General features: G+C 44.0%; 1 protein-coding gene across 4 annotated transcripts in view; it reads right to left on the reverse strand.

The window, feature by feature from the left end:
* Nucleotides 1–20126, reverse strand: part of LOC107144743 (core histone macro-H2A.1) — a 53363-nt gene extending 33237 nt beyond the window's left edge. For all 4 annotated transcript variants that reach the window (XM_015488582.2, XM_015488580.2, XM_015488581.2 and 1 more), the window contains exon 1: nucleotides 19896–20126. In XM_015488582.2, the coding sequence (XP_015344068.1) occupies nucleotides 19896–20067 (172 nt within the window). In that variant the 5' untranslated portion in view covers nucleotides 20068–20126. The remainder of the gene's footprint in view (nucleotides 1–19895) is intronic.
* Between the last annotated feature and the right edge of the window lie 819 nt (nucleotides 20127–20945).

Consider the following 20945-nt stretch of genomic DNA (forward strand, 5'->3'; position numbering starts at 1 on the left):
CCTAATCAATAAATGGGCTAAGGAGCTGAACAGATACTTCTCAGAAGATATACATTTGATCCACAAATGTATAAAAAAAATGTTCACCATTTCTAGTAATTAGAGAATTGCAAATAGAAATTGTTTTAAGATTTCACCTCACACCAGTAAGAATGGCAGTTATTAAGAATACGGACAATAATAAATGTTGGCAAGGGTGCGGGGGGAAAGGCACACTCACAAATTGCTGGTTGGACTGCAAATTGGTACAACCACTCTAGAAAGCAGTATGGAGATTCCTTAGAAAACTTGAAATGGAACCACCACTTGACCCAGCTATTCCACTCCTTGGTCTGTACCCAAAGGACTTAAAATTAGCATACTATAGTAATGTAGCCACATCCATGTGTTTATAGCAGCTCAATTCACAATAGCTAAACTGTGAAAACAACATAGATGCCCTTCAATAGATGAATGGATAAAGAAACTATATGTATATATACACAATGGAATATGACTCCGTATTAAAAGAGAATAAAATTATGGCATTTGCAGGTAAATGGATGGAGTTGGAGAATATCATGCTAAGCAAAGTGAGCCAATCCCCAAAAAACCAAAGGCCAAATGTTCCAGAATGTATCTTACAGTGCCTACTTCTGTGATTCTGCCCCTGCTAAGGCCTTGTCTCTGATGTCCTGCCAGAGTACTCTCTGGGCCCACCTCAAGCCTGACCTGTTGCCTGTAGGTAAGAATTTCTAATGTTCTAGTTGTGTTGTAAACACTGGATCTCTCCAGCAAAGTCAGTACTTGGAATCATTATGATATAATTAGGGACAAAATGCTAGGTGCACAAAAATCATGGGTTTGAAATTTACAGTATTACATGGTATATACATTTTTAAGAGGTACTAACGGTAGCTGAACCCCACATGAAACACTGCTACTTGTGTGTAAAGCCGAAAAGCTACCTGGCTACTCATGAACACTTTCCTACAGGCCGGGGGGAAAAAACAGTCACACTTGGAACAGCACATTTCCCTGATAAATCCAGGAATTCATTTGTTTAAAAAATACCACACTGAGACACACAGCCTTGTGCTTAAAGAGAGGGACACAGAGGTACCAAGGCCCCTGTGTTTTCAATGTTCCCAGGTCAACAGGGAGATCACTTGCAGAGCTGCATATACCTTGCTACAGAAGTACCACAGGGTCCCTTCCCTGGGCTTCAGTCATGTTGCAAGAGTCATGAGTGCCAGGCAGAGAAGCTGGCCAGTACTTAAATACTATAATTGGTGGGGTGGGGAGCCACCTTTACCTGTCAGTCTCACAGGGCTGTTCCCCTACAGCCTTAGTATAGTTGAGTTTGCCAGTTTAAATGAAGCTTTCTGACAATCGATCATGGTAATGGGTCCTGATGCCCAGCAGACAGGTCCATCTCCATTAAGGGCAAAAAGCCCAAAAGGAAGCCAAAGCTGATGTCTGAACACCATAAGAGCACAGCCTCCAGGAGTAAGAGAGCAGGAAGGACAGCCAGCCACAGTGATCGCTGTGCTGGAATCCAATGCAGCAAGGCCTTGGAGGGGCATCTGACACCATGGAGCTGTAACCACTTTGTTGGCTTCCTGGTATCTACAGCATCCTCCCCTCCCCCAGCATACCTCCACTTTTTGAGGCCACAGGGAAACACAAGGCCATCAGATTCCAGAGCCAGAATATGCACGAGTTTAATTTGCTGACCATCATGTGTAAAAAAAAGTCTTACCTGCCCCTCATTAAAAAGAGAGAAAGAGTGAACATGTCCACCAAAGTGACCTGTTTTACTAAGATCGACTCTGTGGCAAGAAAATCATTTGAAAGCAGCTTCTCAAGAAAGTGGAAGTAGCCTTTTCCACTTCCTGCCCAGCATGTTAGCGGAAGACCCTCTGCAAGATGGGACTCAAGTGGTCGTTGGTGGTTGGGGAGGGGAGGGATGTGGTCTTTTCATTTTCTGCAGAGCTGCCCTCACTCTCTTGTGCAAGGAAAATGATGGATCAAAAGACCTAAATGGTGTGGGGCTGGGGAAGAGCCTGAGTATGTGTGGGATCCCTGGACTTGGGTGGGGTAGGCAGTGTGTGAAACAAAGAAAGCAAGCAATGGAGTGACCCAGAAGGAACCCCAGGACCAAGGAGTCACAGATGAACTCCCCAGGAGCCAGAGGACATACTCCCCAGCCTCCACAGGCCTTTTATCCTAGGGTCTTACTTTTTGGCTACAAGTTCAATATTCTCAGATTCTCCACTGAGGAAATGTCCAGAACTGTACTCACACGTTGCTACTTTAGTTTGGAGTACGAATACCAAACTAAATCCATCTGGGAGTCGCAATGAGCAATGAAGGGGCATATGGAGTGAGGGACAGGGAGCATCTCAGCTCCTTGGAGAGTGCAGGGCAAGGGTCACATTCCACCACCTCCTTTACAAGGAGTGTGGAAGTCCAGGACTTCTTCCTTCCTGCAAAACCCCTAGATGGTTGTTCAGCCCCCAGCCCCCTACTGCCAAAGAGTGAGCCCTCAGCTCTGCAAGCAGAGACAGGAGCTCTGTCCAGTAAGAGTAACTGATAGGGGCACAGAGTCACAACCCAGCTAGCTGAGCAGGCACTTAATCTTCTGTTTACTCTTGCATTTTTTCCAGATGGATAGTAACCACAGTAACACCAGCATCAAGGGACATACAAGATGAAGACACACTTTTACGAGAAGCGTGTTCCACGCTCCACCCATCCCTGCACTACAGCAGGCAAAGGGCCTGGGCATTTTTACAACAGCCAAGAAAGATGGAAGACACATCCTGATTGCTAACAAAAGTGGGAACCCGCAGCACAAACTCACCCCTTGCTGAGTATCAGTAATACCCACCCTTTCATCCTCAGCCCAGTTTTAGAAATGGCAATCATAAAGGTCTTTTCCTGGCTAAGAGAGGGCTGCCTGCTATAGAGGAGAAGGAGAGGTACAAAGTGCCAGCAACTCAACAAGATGAAATAACTTCCATCTGCTATCCAGGGTATGCACATGTTCATGGGATGGAGGGGTAGAAAGGGTGATATACTGCCAAGAAATTGGGGCAGGGCACATGCCACCAAAGGAGAGATCCTGATGAAGTCTTCCTTCCAGTTAGTGATTCTCTGCTTTGTATGTGACATGGAAAGCTAAGTCATGAAGGTCCCAGAGCTGCATGGTGATTCCTGCCACTGTACCCCATTCTCCTGGGATGGGCCCATAGCCCCACTAGCAAGCGGGCCATCCTCTAGGCTAGACCAGAACCTGCTCTCTTTGCCCCAACCTCAATGGAACCCTCACCTTCCTACATAGTAGGGGTTTGTGCATTTAGTTCATTTCACATTTTGGAAGGTTTTGTGAGTCTCTAAATTTTTTGTCTCTGGCTAATCTAAGAGAAAAATGATTCTGAGAAAGAAAAGCAGGAAAATACCAGATCCACAAGTAAAAATCCTTTTCTCCATAGTTTCCGGAACTCAACCCTTGGACCCTCCCTAGGTGGGATTTTTCAGGAGCCACAGCCCTGGAGGCTGTAACCAAAACAAATGGAATCTGTCAGAAACCTCCAGGGAACTGGAAAAGAGCAATTAGAAGGAGAAGCAGAAGCCTTTACCAGGCTTTCCACCCCCTGGAGCCAAGTCTGTGAGGCCAGCAACAGTTTAATTTTGTTGCCAGTGATCAGAAGTGGACTGCTCTGGGGCCCAATATTCTTGGGTCAGATCTGGAGAGGATTCTGAGTGTGGGAAGGTTCCCAATTATAAATGCCACAAAAGGGACAAGTGGAATGATGAGCAATACTGGCCAACTCATTAGTTATTCTTTTAAGGTGTTTTTTGTTTGTTGTAGTATCTGATTTGCAGGACACCCCAGGGTGTACTGGCTCCCACTCCTGGCCAGACCTGGTGTCTAACAATGAGTAAGCAGCTGGCTCACCATCTGTGGTGGTGGGGACCAGCAGGGCAACGTTGTCTCTCCTGAGAGCAGCAAGCACTGTAGAGGCACCCCCAGGCCCAAAGCTCCCCAGCTTCATTGAACATGATCGGTTTAAGGCAACTTGACAAGATTCCCATTGTCCTGGATAATGGCAGGATTTGGCAGCCCTTTCAACTATATACCAGCTGCCTAACATGAATACTTTTGACAGGTTTACTTTCCAAGCTCACCCCAAGACTTAAAGCTTAGGGTCTTTCTCTCCCACACTCCACCCCTGCACCCCCAGGCTTTAACTAAACCATATCTGTTGTATGGAAGCATTTCTCCTATCTTCCTTTAGGGAGATGAAGTCATGGTTTATAGCATTAGACTCCTAACAGCTAACAGGTGATGAAAAGAAGCTGCGCCAAATTCCAAACACAAACCTTGCAATAGGAAAGATTCTGGGACTTTACAGACCTGTTTGAAGCATCTCATCTAACAAAGGAAAGACTGAAAAGAACAACCAGAAATCAAAGAAAGCCAATGTTCATGTAATCCCAAGGTGAAAAGAGATATTTGCTACAAAGCCAGAAACACGATAAGGAATCTGTTTATTGTATTTCTTTCAAATCTCCCATCCTTCCATCAGCAGTTCACTGGGTTCAGAGCTATTTTACACCATTTCTGAAGACCTTAACCCAATCAACCCCAATGGGAGGGCGTCTGTTAAGAGCTTCCTGCATCCTGACCACACCACAGCCTCCTTAATTCCCTAGTTGACCCCAAGTGTTTGCAGCTGCATCCCAGAATCACCCCCACCTTTCCACAGGGTGACAGGGACTGACACTGCAGAACTATCAACCAAACTCTAGGCCACAGTGAAGTTCCCCAATCTGCCTATCCCAGGGGCCTCAAAAGAACTAAGCATTCTACAGAGAAAGTAAAGCTTATGGCAGTGATGAAAGAAAATATTTCCTTTATCAAATACAAAGTATTTTGTTCATGAACCACTCTTCTACTTCACCAGAGATGGTTCAGAGTCTGACAAGCTTATTCCTTGCTGTCAAGTCTAAGAGTCAAGGATCTCAGAGGCAGCATCTGGTCCAGTCTCCCACCTTCCCACGGTTTTCCAATAAGCCAGAAACACAGCTTAACTTGGGAATTTCTAAAGTAAGTTCTAGAGGATGCTGTCTTCCATGTTTAACAATAAAGAAAAAAGTCATTTTATATCATACACATTAACAAGATGGGCATATTGTGATTGCTGGCAAATATTACCTTGCTCTAACCCATCAACCCAGCCCAATGCCTGAAGAGCTCCCCATCAGGAACGCTTCCTCCTCTCTTGAAGGCTTGCCCGTCTGCAGTGGAGGCAGCAAGCATGCACACTGCTTAGAGCTGCGGTTAGCTGTCAGCACTGGGTTGATGACCCAGCTCCTGCACTTTGCTGTGAGACAAGGCTTTGTTTCCCATTCTATAAAGCAGGGCTTGAGGTTACCTCTCAGGCTTGTGAGGTTTAATGAGTTACCATTGAATTGAAAACTTGATAAATACAAGCTATTTTTACTGAGGCTACAACTACACTATTACAAAATAAAAAGTGCAGCAGACTTGATTACTAGGGAAAGAAAACAATACTTCCCCCTTAGCCCTATTTCCTCTACCTAAATAACTGGATGGAGGGATGTGTGTAAGAAGCAAAAGAGGAGAAAAGCAACAAAAAACCTGGTGTTTCCTCCCCCGATAGTTTATTCTTTGCTGTTACACTTAACAGTTTACATATGTTTGGAAAATGCACTTGAACTTGATTAACCTCAGTGCTGCCAGACCTGCCTTGATGGAACACAGCACCCAGAGCGGCCCCACAGGCAGTCTCTGCCTTGGGATAGTGTCTGGGTCTTTTGTCTTACCACAATAGGAGAAAAAGGACCAGAGCTTTCTGCTGAGGCAGCAGAAGTTCAGGCCTGAGGCGGGAAGGGGTTGGAGGGAGCTGCCTGAGAAAGGTCCCCAAACCTGTTCTAACCCCTGGCCTGGCTGGCAGCTGGGTAGGGCCTTCCGCACCACCAAACACTTGCTTTCAAGGACTCTAAATTAACATACAAGGAAATGGTTAATGTGTATGTTTGTTTTAATATGAAAAACCACAGCCATTTGTTCTTAATTCATCTTAGGATGGGGTGAACAATCAGAGATGGCTGCTGAAATGAAATGATTTGAAGAGTATAATGTAAAGAGGAAATTCATTTAAGAACCTTGTCATGGTACTATTTCCCAGATGGACTTTTAAGAGGGGAAAACAAGGAGTGGACCGGGTGGGTACATTCCATAGACTGTCATTTGAGGTAGGGGTCTATGCTCTCACCTAGGCATCATGGCAACAGGGACTGGGAGCAGGGACTAGGCCAGAGGGAGACCTGTGCTCTATGCTTTTTTGAACTATTAGGATTTATCATCTGCATTTTCATTTCCAAATTAAAACTGAAAAACAGAGTAAATGAGAAGTAGCAGGCAGCTCTACTCTGTGCTGCCCCAACTGGCCTTTGCTACTAGAATGTCACAGGCCTTGGACATTCAGGTCCAGATTGCTTATCTGGCTTCTCACAAAAAGGGTTCTGAGTGCAGGAAATTTTTTCAGGTTGCTTTTCATAGTGGTTTCTAGAGCAATGAGTGTGTCCTAGAAATAAGAACTCCAAGAGCAATTACAGTTCTGGGGTACATCTTTACAAGATCAGTCTCTGTCCCATCTACCTGTAGATTCCAGAGGCTAAGGGCCAGCACTGTTTAAGCACGTGCCTAAGCTCTGTCACCAGGACTCCACATATCCCCTTCTCTAGTGAAGGGACACTGACCAAAAAGCTTCTTGCCCTCCAGTCCCTCCCAGCACCAGAGCAGTACAACCTCTGCATACCTGCTTGGGCAAAGTCCTCTCTGAGGCCTACTGGGGCTCCTTGTGTTGCCCTGGTCAGGCTAGTGCTTTCCCTTGGTACCTTACTTGTTCTGTAGCTGTTACTTACTGCCAGCACCTCTGTCACTTTTCACACTGTCCCTTCTTTGTAGCCCAGCACACAAAACTCCAAGGAACCCCCACCCTTGCTCATACCCATTTCCTCCTGTATGTTCTCATTTTCCTTATCCCTGCCCCATCTCACAAGACCCTGTCCTCCCTGACCACATCAGGCCACAGGAATGTTTCCAGCCTTTGAAGGCACATACCATATGCTCTGGAAGCTGCCTATGACTGCCTCCAAGTCTATTCCCTTAGGCTGCAGCTTCATAGAGAACAGGAGCCATGCCTGGGGGACTAGGCACACACTAGTCCTCATGAGGTATCCACTGGCTGCTTTAAGATGAACTGCATAGTGGACTAAGTGGTCCTTAGTCCCTTGGCAGTTAACACACAGACAGCCTGTAGAAACTGTTCTTCTGGAGATGGGGCACTGTGGTGAGTGAGTTTAGAGAAGTTCCTTAAACTCTCTGAGCCTGTTTCCTCGTAAGCAAAATGGTGGTTTGAGGATTCAGTGAGCTGCTCAACATAAAGCAGTGTCTGGCACATGGTTATGTGCTCGGCATATGGCAGATGTTAGAACTTAAACTGCTGTCATCACCTAGAACTCAAAAGCACTTTCTCTTCACCCCCAAAACAATTACAAGCCACCGTCTCTGCCTCTGGAATAGATACTGCTGAAGGATGGGGTAAGGGGACGAGAAAAATGATGCTGCTCCAGGTAAATGCCTTCGTTTTCTGAATGAGCAGCAGATATTGACTCTTAGCAGTCAATATCAAGATTGAAAGAGGCAATAGATAAATGTTAACCAAAGACTGCCTCAGCTATCAATTCCTATAAGGAGCATTAGTCAGGATATTGATAGCAAGAAAAGTCAATAATTAGCCATTTCCAGAGCCCTGGCTTTCCAAACCGTTTCCCCACCTCTGTAGGCCTGAAATGAAGAGAACCAACATTTTTAAAGACCCGGAGAGATCCTCTGTAGATAAATGGGAATGGTATCATGCACACCCATGAGAGGATGTTGTGGTTTGGATATGAGGTATCCCCCAAAAGCTCATGTGTGAGACAATATAGCAATGTTCAGAGGTGAAATGATCAGATTACGAGAGCTGTAACTTAATCAATGGATTAATCCATCAAATGGATTAATGGGTAGTAACTAGACAGGTGGGGCATGGCAGGAGGAAGCAGGTCACTAGGGGCATGGCTCTGGGAATTATATTTTGTCCCTAGTGCCTCTGCCATGAGCTGGCAGCTTTCCCTCATCATGCCCTTCCATCATGATGGTCTCACCTCCAGCCCAGAGCTAACCATGGACTGAATCTCTAAAACCATGAGTTAAAATTAACTTTTTGTTAATTTTGTTGGATATTTTGGTCACAACACAATGCTAACACAGAGGACACCTCAGTGTGAGGCACCACCTATAAAGGAAGCAGCTCTGGATACCAGGGAACCCATGCTTGCCAGCCATAGAACAAAAGATACACTTGCCTGAAAAGGGGCTGGGGTGGGACAAGAAGAAAGAAAGGAGTGGGGCAGGGGTCAGAACAGTAGGCTGAACCGGGCAGCCAGACAAATCCAAGGAGGATTTATGTCATCTTCTGGCAAACAGAACTGGAAGGGGTGACAGGAAGAGACAGACAGAAGGAGGCAGACTGTGATTAATACCCTTTGGGTTTACCTTCTTGTTACAACTTATTTATAGCTCTGAGGAGTGGCTTTTTCTTTTATGCTATTTTATTCTGGGTTGACTACACATATAGCCCTCTAGTCAGGGAAAGAAAACAAGAGAACTGTAAATGTGTTCCATCAGTTGCTGATATTTTAGCAGGGAGACATTGGGAGAGAAGATAGATGCAGAATTCTGACCCATTTCCTTCTCTCAGTAAGTAGTTCTTTTTGAAGCCACGTACAGAGGCACCCTGGGGTATGGGTAGCACCCTTGCCAGAACACTGCAATCTTTAACCAGGTGGGCTGCTTTTCAGCTTCTGGCCACTTATGCTTTTCAAAGTAGAACTGAGACATATGTGGTGACTTTACGGTACAGAGAGACAGAGCAGTCCCTGCAATGCTTCTAAAACCCTCCTATTTGCCAACAATAGCTACGCTGCCCCATGAACCTCCTTAGATAGATGTGGTCTACTGTGCTCGCCTGTTAATCCTACTTATTCTTCATTTAAACATCCAAGGGAGTAGTTTAGCTCTCATCAGCTTCCTGCATCTTACATTATTAATTATTTCCTCCTCCTGCTAACTGGTTTTCTCATCCTTCAATAAAATAACTATTTTTCCTGCAGCTGTGAAATGCCAGGCCTTGTGCTGGGAGCTGAGCAAAGGCAAGGGTGAGGTGCAGGGAGCAGTCTCCACCCTCAAGTCACTGACATGGCCTCTGACACGACTGGCACATACAGGCACTCAATACACATCCATGGAAGTCAACAATGTTCCTTTCAACCCCTGGCACCCAGCTTGGCACCCTGCCCTTGCTCAGGGAGTGGTAGGTCTTTCCTAAGTAGGTCACTCCAGATAGACTGCTGAAGACTGAGCTGAACATTGCAATGGTCAGGCAGTGATGAGGGATGGAGGTGCAGGGGTGTTCTCCAAGGCACTGGCCTGCTTTCATGTATTAGAATAGCAGGATCCACTACAGGTGGCATGAACTAAAAAGCTACCATCCAGAGGAAAGCCCTGGACAGGCCCAGAAAGCAGGCAGGTGCAGTCTCCCAAACCCAAGTGGAGACTTGAGTTTGACTGGGGAACTGAGCAGGTTGAGGGGGGTTAGGGTGAGATCAAAGACTCTCAGATCCTCCCAACACTTACATTGGTCCAAATGTAAATAAGTCATCAACCTCTGCATACTACACGCACCCATTACCCTCCTATTTTTTGGCATTTCATTTTCAAGATTTATTTTGAAATAAAAAAGAATATTCTTCAAAAGATGTATACCATATACAAGAAAATCCTGGGAAGAGAAATGGGCACATGAAGGAGCTAGGAGGGAGATGCAAGTCTATTGCAGACCCTTTATTATCATGTGAATTTTGCCATGGGTATTATTACTTATTAAAGAAAATAAAGTCAACAAAAGACCTAGTATGTATGAGAAAAAACATGAAAGACCTAGTATGTATGAGAAACAAAGTATTTTATAATAAGACAGAAAGATCAACAAGGCAGAAAAAGATGTCCTGAAATAGCGCTAATTATATCTAGTAATTCTGTGTCTGATAAAGGTAGCATCTCAGATCACCAGGGAAAAGATGGGATATTCAATTAATTGTGCTGGGATAACTAGGTAAGCATATGGGACAAAAATAACTTGATCTGTATCTCACACCATATTTAAGAATAACTTCCAAAAGGTTCAAAGGAAAAATATGACAAATGAAACCTTTAAAAATACTAGGCAAAAGCATAAAGACATTCTTTTATAACCTTGAGGAGGGTCAGGATTTCCTAAGAATGACTCAAAGTACAGCAGAAATAGACTCATAAAGACTTATATTCTTAACAGCATGTAAAATAACTATGTGAAATTTATTTTAAAATTTTATTTTAAAAAAAGATAACTCAAAGTGAAAAGATTATATAAAGACAAGCAAATCCAGAAGAGATCCAATAAAATTATAGAAATTAAAGTATAATAACTGAAAATTAAAATTTAGTGACCAAATTAAGCAGTAAATTAGACATAGTTGAAGAGAAAATTAGCAAACTGGAAGATAGTTCTAGAAGACAGATCAGAAATAATTATCCAGAAAGTAATCCAGAAAGACATGAATAAACAATATGGACGAGATTAATAGATATGGAAGATAAAAAAAACTAATATATGCTTAATTTGTGTTCCAAAATGAAATTAGAATAGATTTTGTTAAATAAATAATGGCTGAAAATTTCATAGATGAGATAAACACATGTTCAAAAACAACTTGAGAATATTTACCACAAAGATGCTTACTAAATGAAATTCTAAGAGATACACCTCAATCAAAAGTACAGTGATCCCAGATGAAAAAACTCACATTTAGTTTTGGTCGCACCTTTTCATTGTCTAAAACCAGAACCAGATTTAGTGGTGTTGTGAGCTTGTCTGTTGGCTCAAGCAAATACAGTACACTTAACGTGGAACTTGTCTACCTCTCTGTTGATCCTGATGGCACAAATGAAAACTGCATATTGCCCTTCAAAGGGATATCATGAGAGAACAGTGAGACTCCTTGACCATTAAAGATTTCTAGTTAATTTGAATGAGGGGCAGGATACATTGGCAACATCTGTAATCCCAATAGCTCAGGAGGCTAAGGCAAGAGGATCACAAGTTCAAACTCAGCCTCAGCAACTTAGCAAGGCCCTGAGCAACTTAGCAAGACCCTATCTCAAAATAAAACAATAAAAATGGGCTGGTGATGTGGCTCAGTTTTTGAGTGCCCCTAGATTTAATCCCCAGTACCAAAAAAAAAAAAAAAGAAAAAAGCAATGAGATTTTTTTCAAGAATGGTGCTAGACATCTGAACATCCACATGTTAAAAAAAAAAAAGGAAAAAAATAATCTATATAAATTTCGCCTTACATCCTTGTGAAAATTAATTAACAAATGAATTATAGACCTAAATATAGTGTGTGAGACTGTAAATCTCCTGGAAAATGATATAGGAGAAAAATTTAGATGACCTTGGTTGGGTTTGGTGATGATCATTACCAAAGGCTCATTCCTGAAAGAAATACTTTTCAGGCTGGACTTCATTGAAATTAAAATTTTCTACCCTGTGAAAACACTATAAAGGGAATGAGAAGACAAGCCACAGACTGGAAGAAATATCTGCAAAAAGAAGCACTGAGGCCTTTCCTCTCTCCAATCCAAGTGTTGTAGTCCAACACCTAGACCTAGGAGAAAAGAGAAAAATGAGACCATTATTTCATGGAGTAGGCCCAGGTCACATTTGTACTCTCCTGGACAATTTTATGGACTTTTTAGAAGGACCAAATGAAGGACTACATGAAAACTCAGTTTTTGAGCTCTACAGCAGATTCATGTGCCCTGGAAGCAGCACATCCTCAAGCCACACTGTACATCCACATCTTGGGTAAGGCAGTGAAGAACTGGAGGACATCCCTGACTTGGTGACTCCCAGGCTCTAGGCCTGACCCACTTGGGTCTGTTAATGTGCTGGCCACAGGATACCACATCTTAAGGCACATAATGATGTGCACACATGGTGACAAGCACCAAAGGCACATAGTGAGGAACTGAGTCTTCTTCAAGTTCTCCCTGAATGTCTACCCTGGAGACATCTTTCCCTTAGGAGACTGAAGGAGGGTTGATGTGGAAGCACCTCCTTAATCATTTCATAAGTGGCTTTATAAGATTATATATGAGTCTCTGTGATGAGACGATTGGTTATCAAATAAAATCATCAATAATGTATGTTAATAAAAACAAATAATTAGACTAACATCTATCTCTTTTATACATACACACATAAAAGGCATGCAGTGCCAGCTGCTATCTCTGGGTAGTAGGATTGAGTGAGTTTTAGCTTCTTAAATTTCAAACACAAATTACTCACATAACCAAAAAAGGGACCATGCATTCAAATGCAGTCTGCACACACAAGGTATCCAGCACCCTGAAGTTTGAATTTCAGGGTCTCCAGCTTTATTCTAGTTGTAACCTCCTGGCTCCTTAAAGTTCTTCTTCATTTTCTGTGTATGTGTATATTTTTAATTAAAGAAAATGAGGCTCATAAAAGGCTCTGTAGAACACAATTAACACAGTAGCATGAGCCCTAGAGCAGCATCAACACCCCAGAAGGTTCCATCAAGCACTAGCTGGGTCTTTACCTGAAGTGTCAGTCTAAGGTAGGTACAGTCATGCAAATATGCAAGGGATGTGGGGCCATAGAGCACTAAGATCTGAACCTGACTGTCCTCTTCCTCCTGCTCTATGTTTACTTGGGTAAGTCCAGGACACACTTGGGTATCCCAGATACAAAGCAGCAAAGAGGCTTGAGACTGATTTTCAGTCAACTACAGGCCCTGCCTACCCCAATCTTCTAAGCTTATAAGATTCATTCTTTCCCACATCAGAAGTACCAAGTGTGATAACCTGGCTGAAATGAGTACCTGTGTAACAGGATGTGCAGCTGACAGGAAAGGGTTCTCTCTGCTTCACTTCTGGGAGATGGGAGTGGGAAAGAGGTGTGGTTCCCAGGACTAATACCCAAGACAGGCAAATCTGATCTGAGTTAGAGATCAGAAATCAAACAAGTTGCAACATGGAATGAGGATGATCATTTTGTTAGCTAAAACCAGATGGCCAGGTGTATTTCTAATAACTACCCCTTTTCCTTGGGATTCTATTGCAGGATGCAACCCCAGGCCTGAGGACTAAACCTCATTCAGTCTATAAAGTGGCCATAACATCACCCCAGCGACCCTGCTTCTTCTCCAGGTCAGGATCTGGCCCTGAAACTTCACAATAGTTAGCCATGAATCTAAGGTAGCTTCACATTTGTAGCATCCACTATTACAGGATGCTGGGTACTTGTCAGAGGAGTGTAGGGATTCTGGTCATTGAGAAGAGATACAAGAGAAAAGACCAAGGTTTAAAACATGGAGGATTAGGAATATGTAAATTTAGATGTCATCATCATTTTATAGACTAAATCCAAGCAAGACAGAAAAGAACATATATTCTAGCTACAAGAAACAAAAATATACTAGATTTTAAACAGACCAGAGCTTAGCTCTGATCTAAGCAGTGGTCACCTAGGGAGGGTCTATGCATATTCCAGTGATACTAGTCTTGGGAGCTAGAAGTAGTGCTTTCCATCCTGCTAAATGTCAGAAGTCCTCTGCAGGTGGATTTGACTTTTACAAACAAGCTTAAATCACTAGGAGGTAAGTTGGTAGAATAAGATGTGTGATCAGTCTATGTAGTAGGGTTTCTGGACAAACAAGAAAAAGAATGTCATTATAAAGGAACCAGGCCCATTTTCTTGGGGTCTGGTTGAAAGGTTTTTCTTTCCAGGGCAAGCTCCCTGAGAGTAGGGACTCTTGTCTTGAATCTCAGAGTCTAGAACAGGTCCCCAAGCTAGCATATGAGTGATTCAGCTCAGAATAATAAGTGTATGGCTTCCCAAAGTGACTTCCTCACTTACATGTTCCAGCACTAGCTATGTGCCGGGCTCAGTATAGAGACGGAAGGCCTAGATCGTGCTAGCTATTAGTCCAGCCTGGTTCCTCAATGGCACAACAAACCAGACCTAAGCTCCTTCTTTAAGATGACTTTCTATTTTGATTCTTTACTCTTAATAGTGCCATCTCATGGGCTTAGCCAGCAAGCAGTCTATGCTCTGTTATGCAAAATATTTTTATTGTTATTCCTTGAAAGACTTTAGTGGTAAAAACTTGGGAACAACTACATCTCACATTTCCTTTCCTGGAGATTCACAATGACACCTGGATGTAAGAGACTCTGAAAAGTCTTACAGTATAGAAGGTTGTTTTACTCAGTGGTCCCAAATTAAAACAAGTTCCTTTATGAAGGAACTCAACAAAGTTTTTCATTTATCCATCTCCAAAGAGGGAGAATGGGTCTAGGTCATGCCCTGATTTCAGTCATAGGACCATGTTTTTTGGTAAAGTGCCACTTATATGTCATTAAACACCCCATCATCAATGAAAATTCAGGGGGAGGGGAAAAGTCATATCACATGGTTTTTTTTTTTTTTTTTTTGACATGTTTCCTACACCCCAGCACTGTCTAGTTTCGTTCTTGGACTTAAGTAGAGTCAGGTTCCCTTAAAACACCATTAATCTAAAAGTTCTACAGAGTTGTGGCGAATGGCACACACCTATAATCCCCAGCTACTTGGGAGATTGAGGCAGAATTTCAAGTTCAAGACGAGCCTGGGCAATTTAGTATGATACTATCTCAAAATAAAATTTAAAAGGCTGTAGATCAGTGGTAGAATGCGTGCAAAGATGGTGGCTGGGCAGAGGCTGTCCCTGACTACCCCAGTTTCCTGCATAATCACACTTGTTTTTATCTGTCCTTATTGAGTGTTCACTATGAATGCTGGCTAAATGTTTCAGATGCATTGCCAGGTCTCATAGCACCCAAAAGGTGGTGATTCTATGGTCATCTAGGTCAAGGGACAAAACAGAGCAAGGACAGTCAGTCCCAGGACACTGAGGAGCCCAAGAGACAGTATCACAATCTTCAGGAAGAGCTCTGGGAAGGGTCAGGCAGAGCTTGAAGCTAGATGCACAGAGATCTGGGGAAGGAGTTGTCTGGTTGTTAGACTCAAATTTGTTCCAAATGCTTCCTTCCTTTAAGTATGGCAGATTAATGGACTCTGCAACCAAGAGAAGAAACAGAAACCAGCTTCAAGTTGCAAGGCTTCATATCCCTCCATCCTTGAGAAGGATAAGGAAGAATATTTCCATGAAGAATGTGCTCTTCACAGAGGTCCTTATAACAGGGTTCCCATGGCTCTGGCCTGCAGGGGTGCCACCAAGTCACCTATTCCTTGGCTGGTTTGGCCTCAGCTGTTGTGTAACAGGACCATGCTTAGCTCCTGGATAACCTGGAAAATCCTTAGTGGTTTCCACGAATGAGCCAGGAACTCTGGACAGAAGGAGCCTGTTGCATCAGACAGAAGAGTCTGGCAAAATAGGGCATCCTGAGGTGTTGGGTAATAACAGGCTTTAGAAGGAAGGTCCTGTGGCTACTTGAAATAACTCAGGGAGCAGGCCTGAAGCTGCCAAGATATCTATCAGTGTCTGGGAAGGCCTGGTAAGTTTGGAGCAGCTGGAAGGACAACAGGCCCTGATGGGCAGTGACAGTTCCTGTCACCATCCCTTAAAGGGGGCACCCTAGTAGTCAGACAGGATTACTGGGGATCCCCTCCTCTCCTGCACTTTAACCATAATGCTAATGGTCAACATGTGAGCACATGCAGGTACGGGCAATAAAAAGAACCACACATGCAGCTCCTTCTTCAGCCTCATAACAACTCTCAGAGGCAATGATAGGGATCCTCATTTTACTGATGATCAAACCAAAGCACACAGCTGTAAGTGGCTTGCCCAAGGCCACAAATAAGAACTGGCAAGTCTGACACTAAGATCTACCTTCTTAACTTCCCAGCTCTAGAATTTGGCAGAGTCCCAAGTATCCCGAGCTGGTCACCAAGGAAATGTCAGCTCAGTGCTTCAGAAGGTGGGCCCTGCAACTCAGCAGTCCTACTAGCAACCCCTGAGCACCCAGACCCCTCCTGGTCTCTCACTGGAGACTTATGAAGGCAGGAGGCCAGCCAAGCTACTTTAAATGGGCATCCGTGTGGCCCACCCCCATCACCATGCCTGCAATTATTTGCACCACCTATAAGAGGCTTGGCCATATGGACGAGAAAACAATACTTTCATAGAGTCTTCAGGTGACAACAAGCAGGGCATCACTGGTAACAAGAGTCCTCCAGGATTTGCAAACCCCACTCAGTCCCTTTTCCTGCCTCAAAGCATAAGTGGTTCTGTCTCATTACAGCCTTTTTCTTACTTGGATCTGATTCTGGACAGGAAGTTCGCTGCGGGCAGGTGCTTGTCTATGTCAGACATATCATAGCCTTTGGTGAGAACCTGCTGAATGGTGGGACTTCCCCCAGCTGTTTGCCTTGTGTTAGACCATGAAGTTTGGGCCACATCCTTGACTAGACCCCAAGCTGCTGAGGGGATAGTCCTCCAGCCTCTCCCTTTCTGTAGCTTCCTCACACTCTGAGAAGGGGTTGACACAAAGGAAGTGTGTCAAATGAATGGCAGAGCTCCTCTTCAAGTCCTTGTAGAGCTGGTTGGACCATCCCTCCCCAGGACTCAGCTGATATCTCCCCCTCAGAGAAGCTTTCCCTGGCTAGCTCCTCTCCAGGTCCCTGGATCACTGGGCCCTCCTTTGGCCTGTTCACCCCCTCCCTCATAGCGCTTGTGACAATGTAATTGTCTGAATTGGCTGGTTTCTCCCAGACTAGACTGGAAGAAGCAGAGCCCATTCTGCCCTGATCATTCCTGTGCTGTCATGCAGGACTTTGCACAGAGCCTGGCAGACAGCAGGTGCTCATTAAGTGTGGACATGAGTGATAAAAGGTCTTCAGTGCAACAAAAGCAAAGATCAGTGCAACAAAAGAAAGAGACCTAGGTCTACCTCTCCTTCTCACTCAGGCAACCAAACCAAAGTTCAGAGTAGGCAGATGCCAAGAGCTCCCAAGTGCCCCTTTGTTCCCACATCCCAACCCAATGGGCTGAGGGTTGTCACCATCCAAGAGCAGTTAGCATGGTGTACAGCACTGTTCTGGATGTGTGTGCACCAGACACAGCCCCAGAGGTCAGCTCTTATACCATCAGCACAGAGAACACAATGGCCACAGGAGTAACAGCACAGCACTAACCACTCAGAACATTCTTCTGAAGTCACTAGGGCCAGACTCCATGTGGGGAGCAGGCACTGGGCAGTGGTCATGCCAATGAATCAATGTTGTGTGCAGGCAGAAGAAATGGCTCAGATTCAGCCAACTATAGCCCTGCTAGGACTTTATACAATGTAAAATATGTGTATCACTCTTTAATATGCATGAGTTGATGAGGCTGATGATAGAGTAAGGAACAGCTTTGAGTTACTTTCCCAGCCACAGTGATGGGCTGCCCTGACTATTCCCACTATCCTTTATGATCACTATCACACACCATGATAGCTGGGCCAGGGACAAAAGCAGGACAAAAGACAAGGTCTCCAGCCTCCCAGGAGTAAAGATCCTCTGACCTTGACTTCATGAGCAGCAGGGTCAGATTCAGAACCAGCTAGGCACAGCCAAGGGAACCATACAGATATTCTGAGGAGCACAAGTAGTCTAAGATATGATGGAATGATAGTACTTCCCCATCACACTCTGCCAAGAAAACAGAGAATGCTAGAGGAAGAAATGATGATATTGTACTTAACCTGAAGATAGTGTCTGAGAACATCCAAGAGGCAAGGTCATTATGACATTCAGAAGCCAAAAGCCAGGGTCTGGGTTTGTATAGCACAGAAGCTTTTCCATTGTGCTCAAATAAAGCTCCTTTGGCTCTCACAGCAGCCTGGAAGTGGTGAGGGTAGGGACAGTTGTCTCCATCTGAGTTGTAAGGAAAATAGGGCCCAGAGAGGTTAAGTGACTCAACCTTTGTCATATAGCATATAAACTGCTATGCAAGAACTAGAATGACCCCTCCTCGGGACTCTGGCTGATTGTCAATGCTATACAAAACTTTCCTGGGTGTATCACCTAAATTCTCGGCCTCTGTTTCCTCATCCATGTAATGAAAAAAATCATGCCTAGCTCACGCTATCAGGTTCCCCACTTATAAGTCTCTGCCAAATAGAAAGGCAAAAATCCCAGAATATGTGCAAACACCTTGTAAACAGAGCACAACCATTACTTTTCATGCCTAGGTGAACACAAGAACTTTACCTTCCTCATGACTGAGTTTGCTTCAGGGAAACCCTTGGCCTTGCCATATTGAAACTGGGAAAGCAGAAAGCCATCCAGCTCATTTGCTGCCTGGCTGTGCCACTTTGGAAGAGCCAACTGTCTTGCTGAATCTCCTCTTTCAGAAGACTCTGCAAAGTATCAAGCCTGCTGCTTCTTGGCACGATGCAACCTACCTGCTCATGTATAGAGAAATAAGTGGTAAAAACATTACAGAAGGGCAGCAGGATCTGGGGCCTTTCTCAACTTCTTAAATGTTGTATTGTAGGCAAGTCCTTTCATGCTTTAGAGGCCTGATTTTCACCTTCCTAAAACTAGGGTAGCACCCCTTAATTTTTATGAAAACACAAATAAGATTATATCTGAAAAAAGACCAAGGATCCCTTGGAGAGATGGCTGATTTCAGAACTGGGGCAAGGAAATCCAGGGTGAGACTGAACGTCTTATTGTATTGGACAGCAAGGAAATGTACAGAAACCAGTGGAGATACAGCAAAGGGACATAAGAATCAGGTTGATCAAATCTGAGATAATTAGAGCGTTAAAAGGAATAGTAACATGAATGGGGTATAACCCACTAAATTAAATGATGATCTAACACTGGTAGCACAAAAAATAAAAAGAAGAGAAGGGCATAGGGAAAACTCTTATTTACAGAAGAAGGCTACCCTAATGAAGTACGGAAATGAAAGAAATGTAAAAGTCGCTGTTTCATACTACCGCAATAATAACAGATTCAGGGAAGATCATCAAGGAATGCTAAAGCCACTAGGTGACAACTGTGATATGAGATGTGCAGAAGTGCAACTTAGCTGGATGAGCAAGCTGAACATCACCACTGACAGCACAAACCCATATCAGGTGTGATACACAGGAAAGGACTCATCTCCTTCGAGAGTGACACCTGCTCTAATCATGAGACCAGCCCAGATGGAAGGACATTCTGCAAAACAACTGGCCTGGACTCTCCAAAAATGTCAAGATTTTAAATCTTCCATTTTAAGAATGGAAAAACCTGGAGAATTGGTCAAGATTAGTATAGGCTGGCCAAACCTGAATGCCAGATGCAATGGATAATCCTGAAATGGATGCTGGATCAGGAAAGGGAAACAAACAAAACCATAAAGGGTGTTATTGTGGCAACCAAGTATTTTCAAATTGGACTATGTAACAGCCAAAAATAAGTAACAGAGGCATCTGTGAGCATATGCGTGCACACACACATACTTGAGGAGACATAAAGCAAATGGGAAAAATTATTAACAACTGAAAAATCTAGATGATAATGGTTGTCATACTATTTTTGTAACTTTTATGTAGGTTTGGAAAGCTTCAAAATAAAAGAAACAGAAAAAAGTCCTATCAGTCCTTGGCAGACTTATAAGAACTGCCTTATCTGAGCCCAGGTGTCCATGGTTGACCTGGCACACTCACCTGTCAGGTATTCCAAGACAGCAGCCATGTACACGGGTGCCCCCACTCCAATCCTGTACTTGGGGTGGCCTTTCTTGATGTACCGCAGCATCCGCCCCACAGGAAAGATGACGCCTGCCTTGGCGGACCTGGAGGTCTTGGTGGACTTCTTCTTCCCACCACGGCTCGACATGGCAGTGGCCCTGGAAGCGGATCAGCAAGCACACTGTGAAGGCAAGAGCACACCCAATCAGGATCACATCACAGCCCCTTTCTTCCAGGTACACTCGGGTCATCTGACAGGCACAGGCCTGGCCATACACCACCTGCAGCTGCTAAACTCTCTAAGCCCAATTTACACACTCTGCTGGAGCAGTTTGATCTCCAAGAAGAGAAAGGCTCAGCTTAGCACATCAATTTTATTGGTCATCTCCATTTAACAGTTATCCTAACAGTGACTGCTCTTAAGTGCCTTGCTTTATGCCTCATGATGTAAAAGAAAATGGGATTTCTTGTTTATGTTCTACATACTTGTTTAAAAGTTGCATCGTCATAACACTTGAGATGGGGCTAATAAATTTGTAGTAAAAAGAAGAGTGTTACTTGCAACTAGAATGAAGATAGAAAGCCAGAAATCTGGGTTTTGTGATGAAAGCAGTATCTTTATATAACTATCCTGATCCAAGACAGGCAAGAGCAGTGTATAGAATTTAGTATTATATACAGCCAGGTTGGGATAAAAGGCCCTTGGAGTACTTTGGGTACACTGAGGAAAGGGGGCTATCTCAACCCAATGCCCCACCTCCGCAGTCTACAAGATGCCCTCTTCAACCCTCCAACATGACTGCATCCAGCTTATCACTATGTTAATCAAGTGGTAGCAGACAACTCCTTCAAAGAGCTACCCCACTCATTCCAATCTACCTTCTACTCCATGGCCAAGGCAATCGGCACACACATAAGAATATGTCCTGGTCCCAGTTCCAAAGTGTGCCAGGGATGCCACAAGTCCCAAGATAAAATCAAGACCTCTGTCCACCATGCAGGCCTGACACATCTGTCAAGCTTCAC

This window comes from Marmota marmota, unplaced genomic scaffold (assembly GCF_001458135.2).
Source record: "Marmota marmota marmota unplaced genomic scaffold, marMar, whole genome shotgun sequence".
Lineage (NCBI taxonomy): Eukaryota > Metazoa > Chordata > Mammalia > Rodentia > Sciuridae > Marmota > Marmota marmota.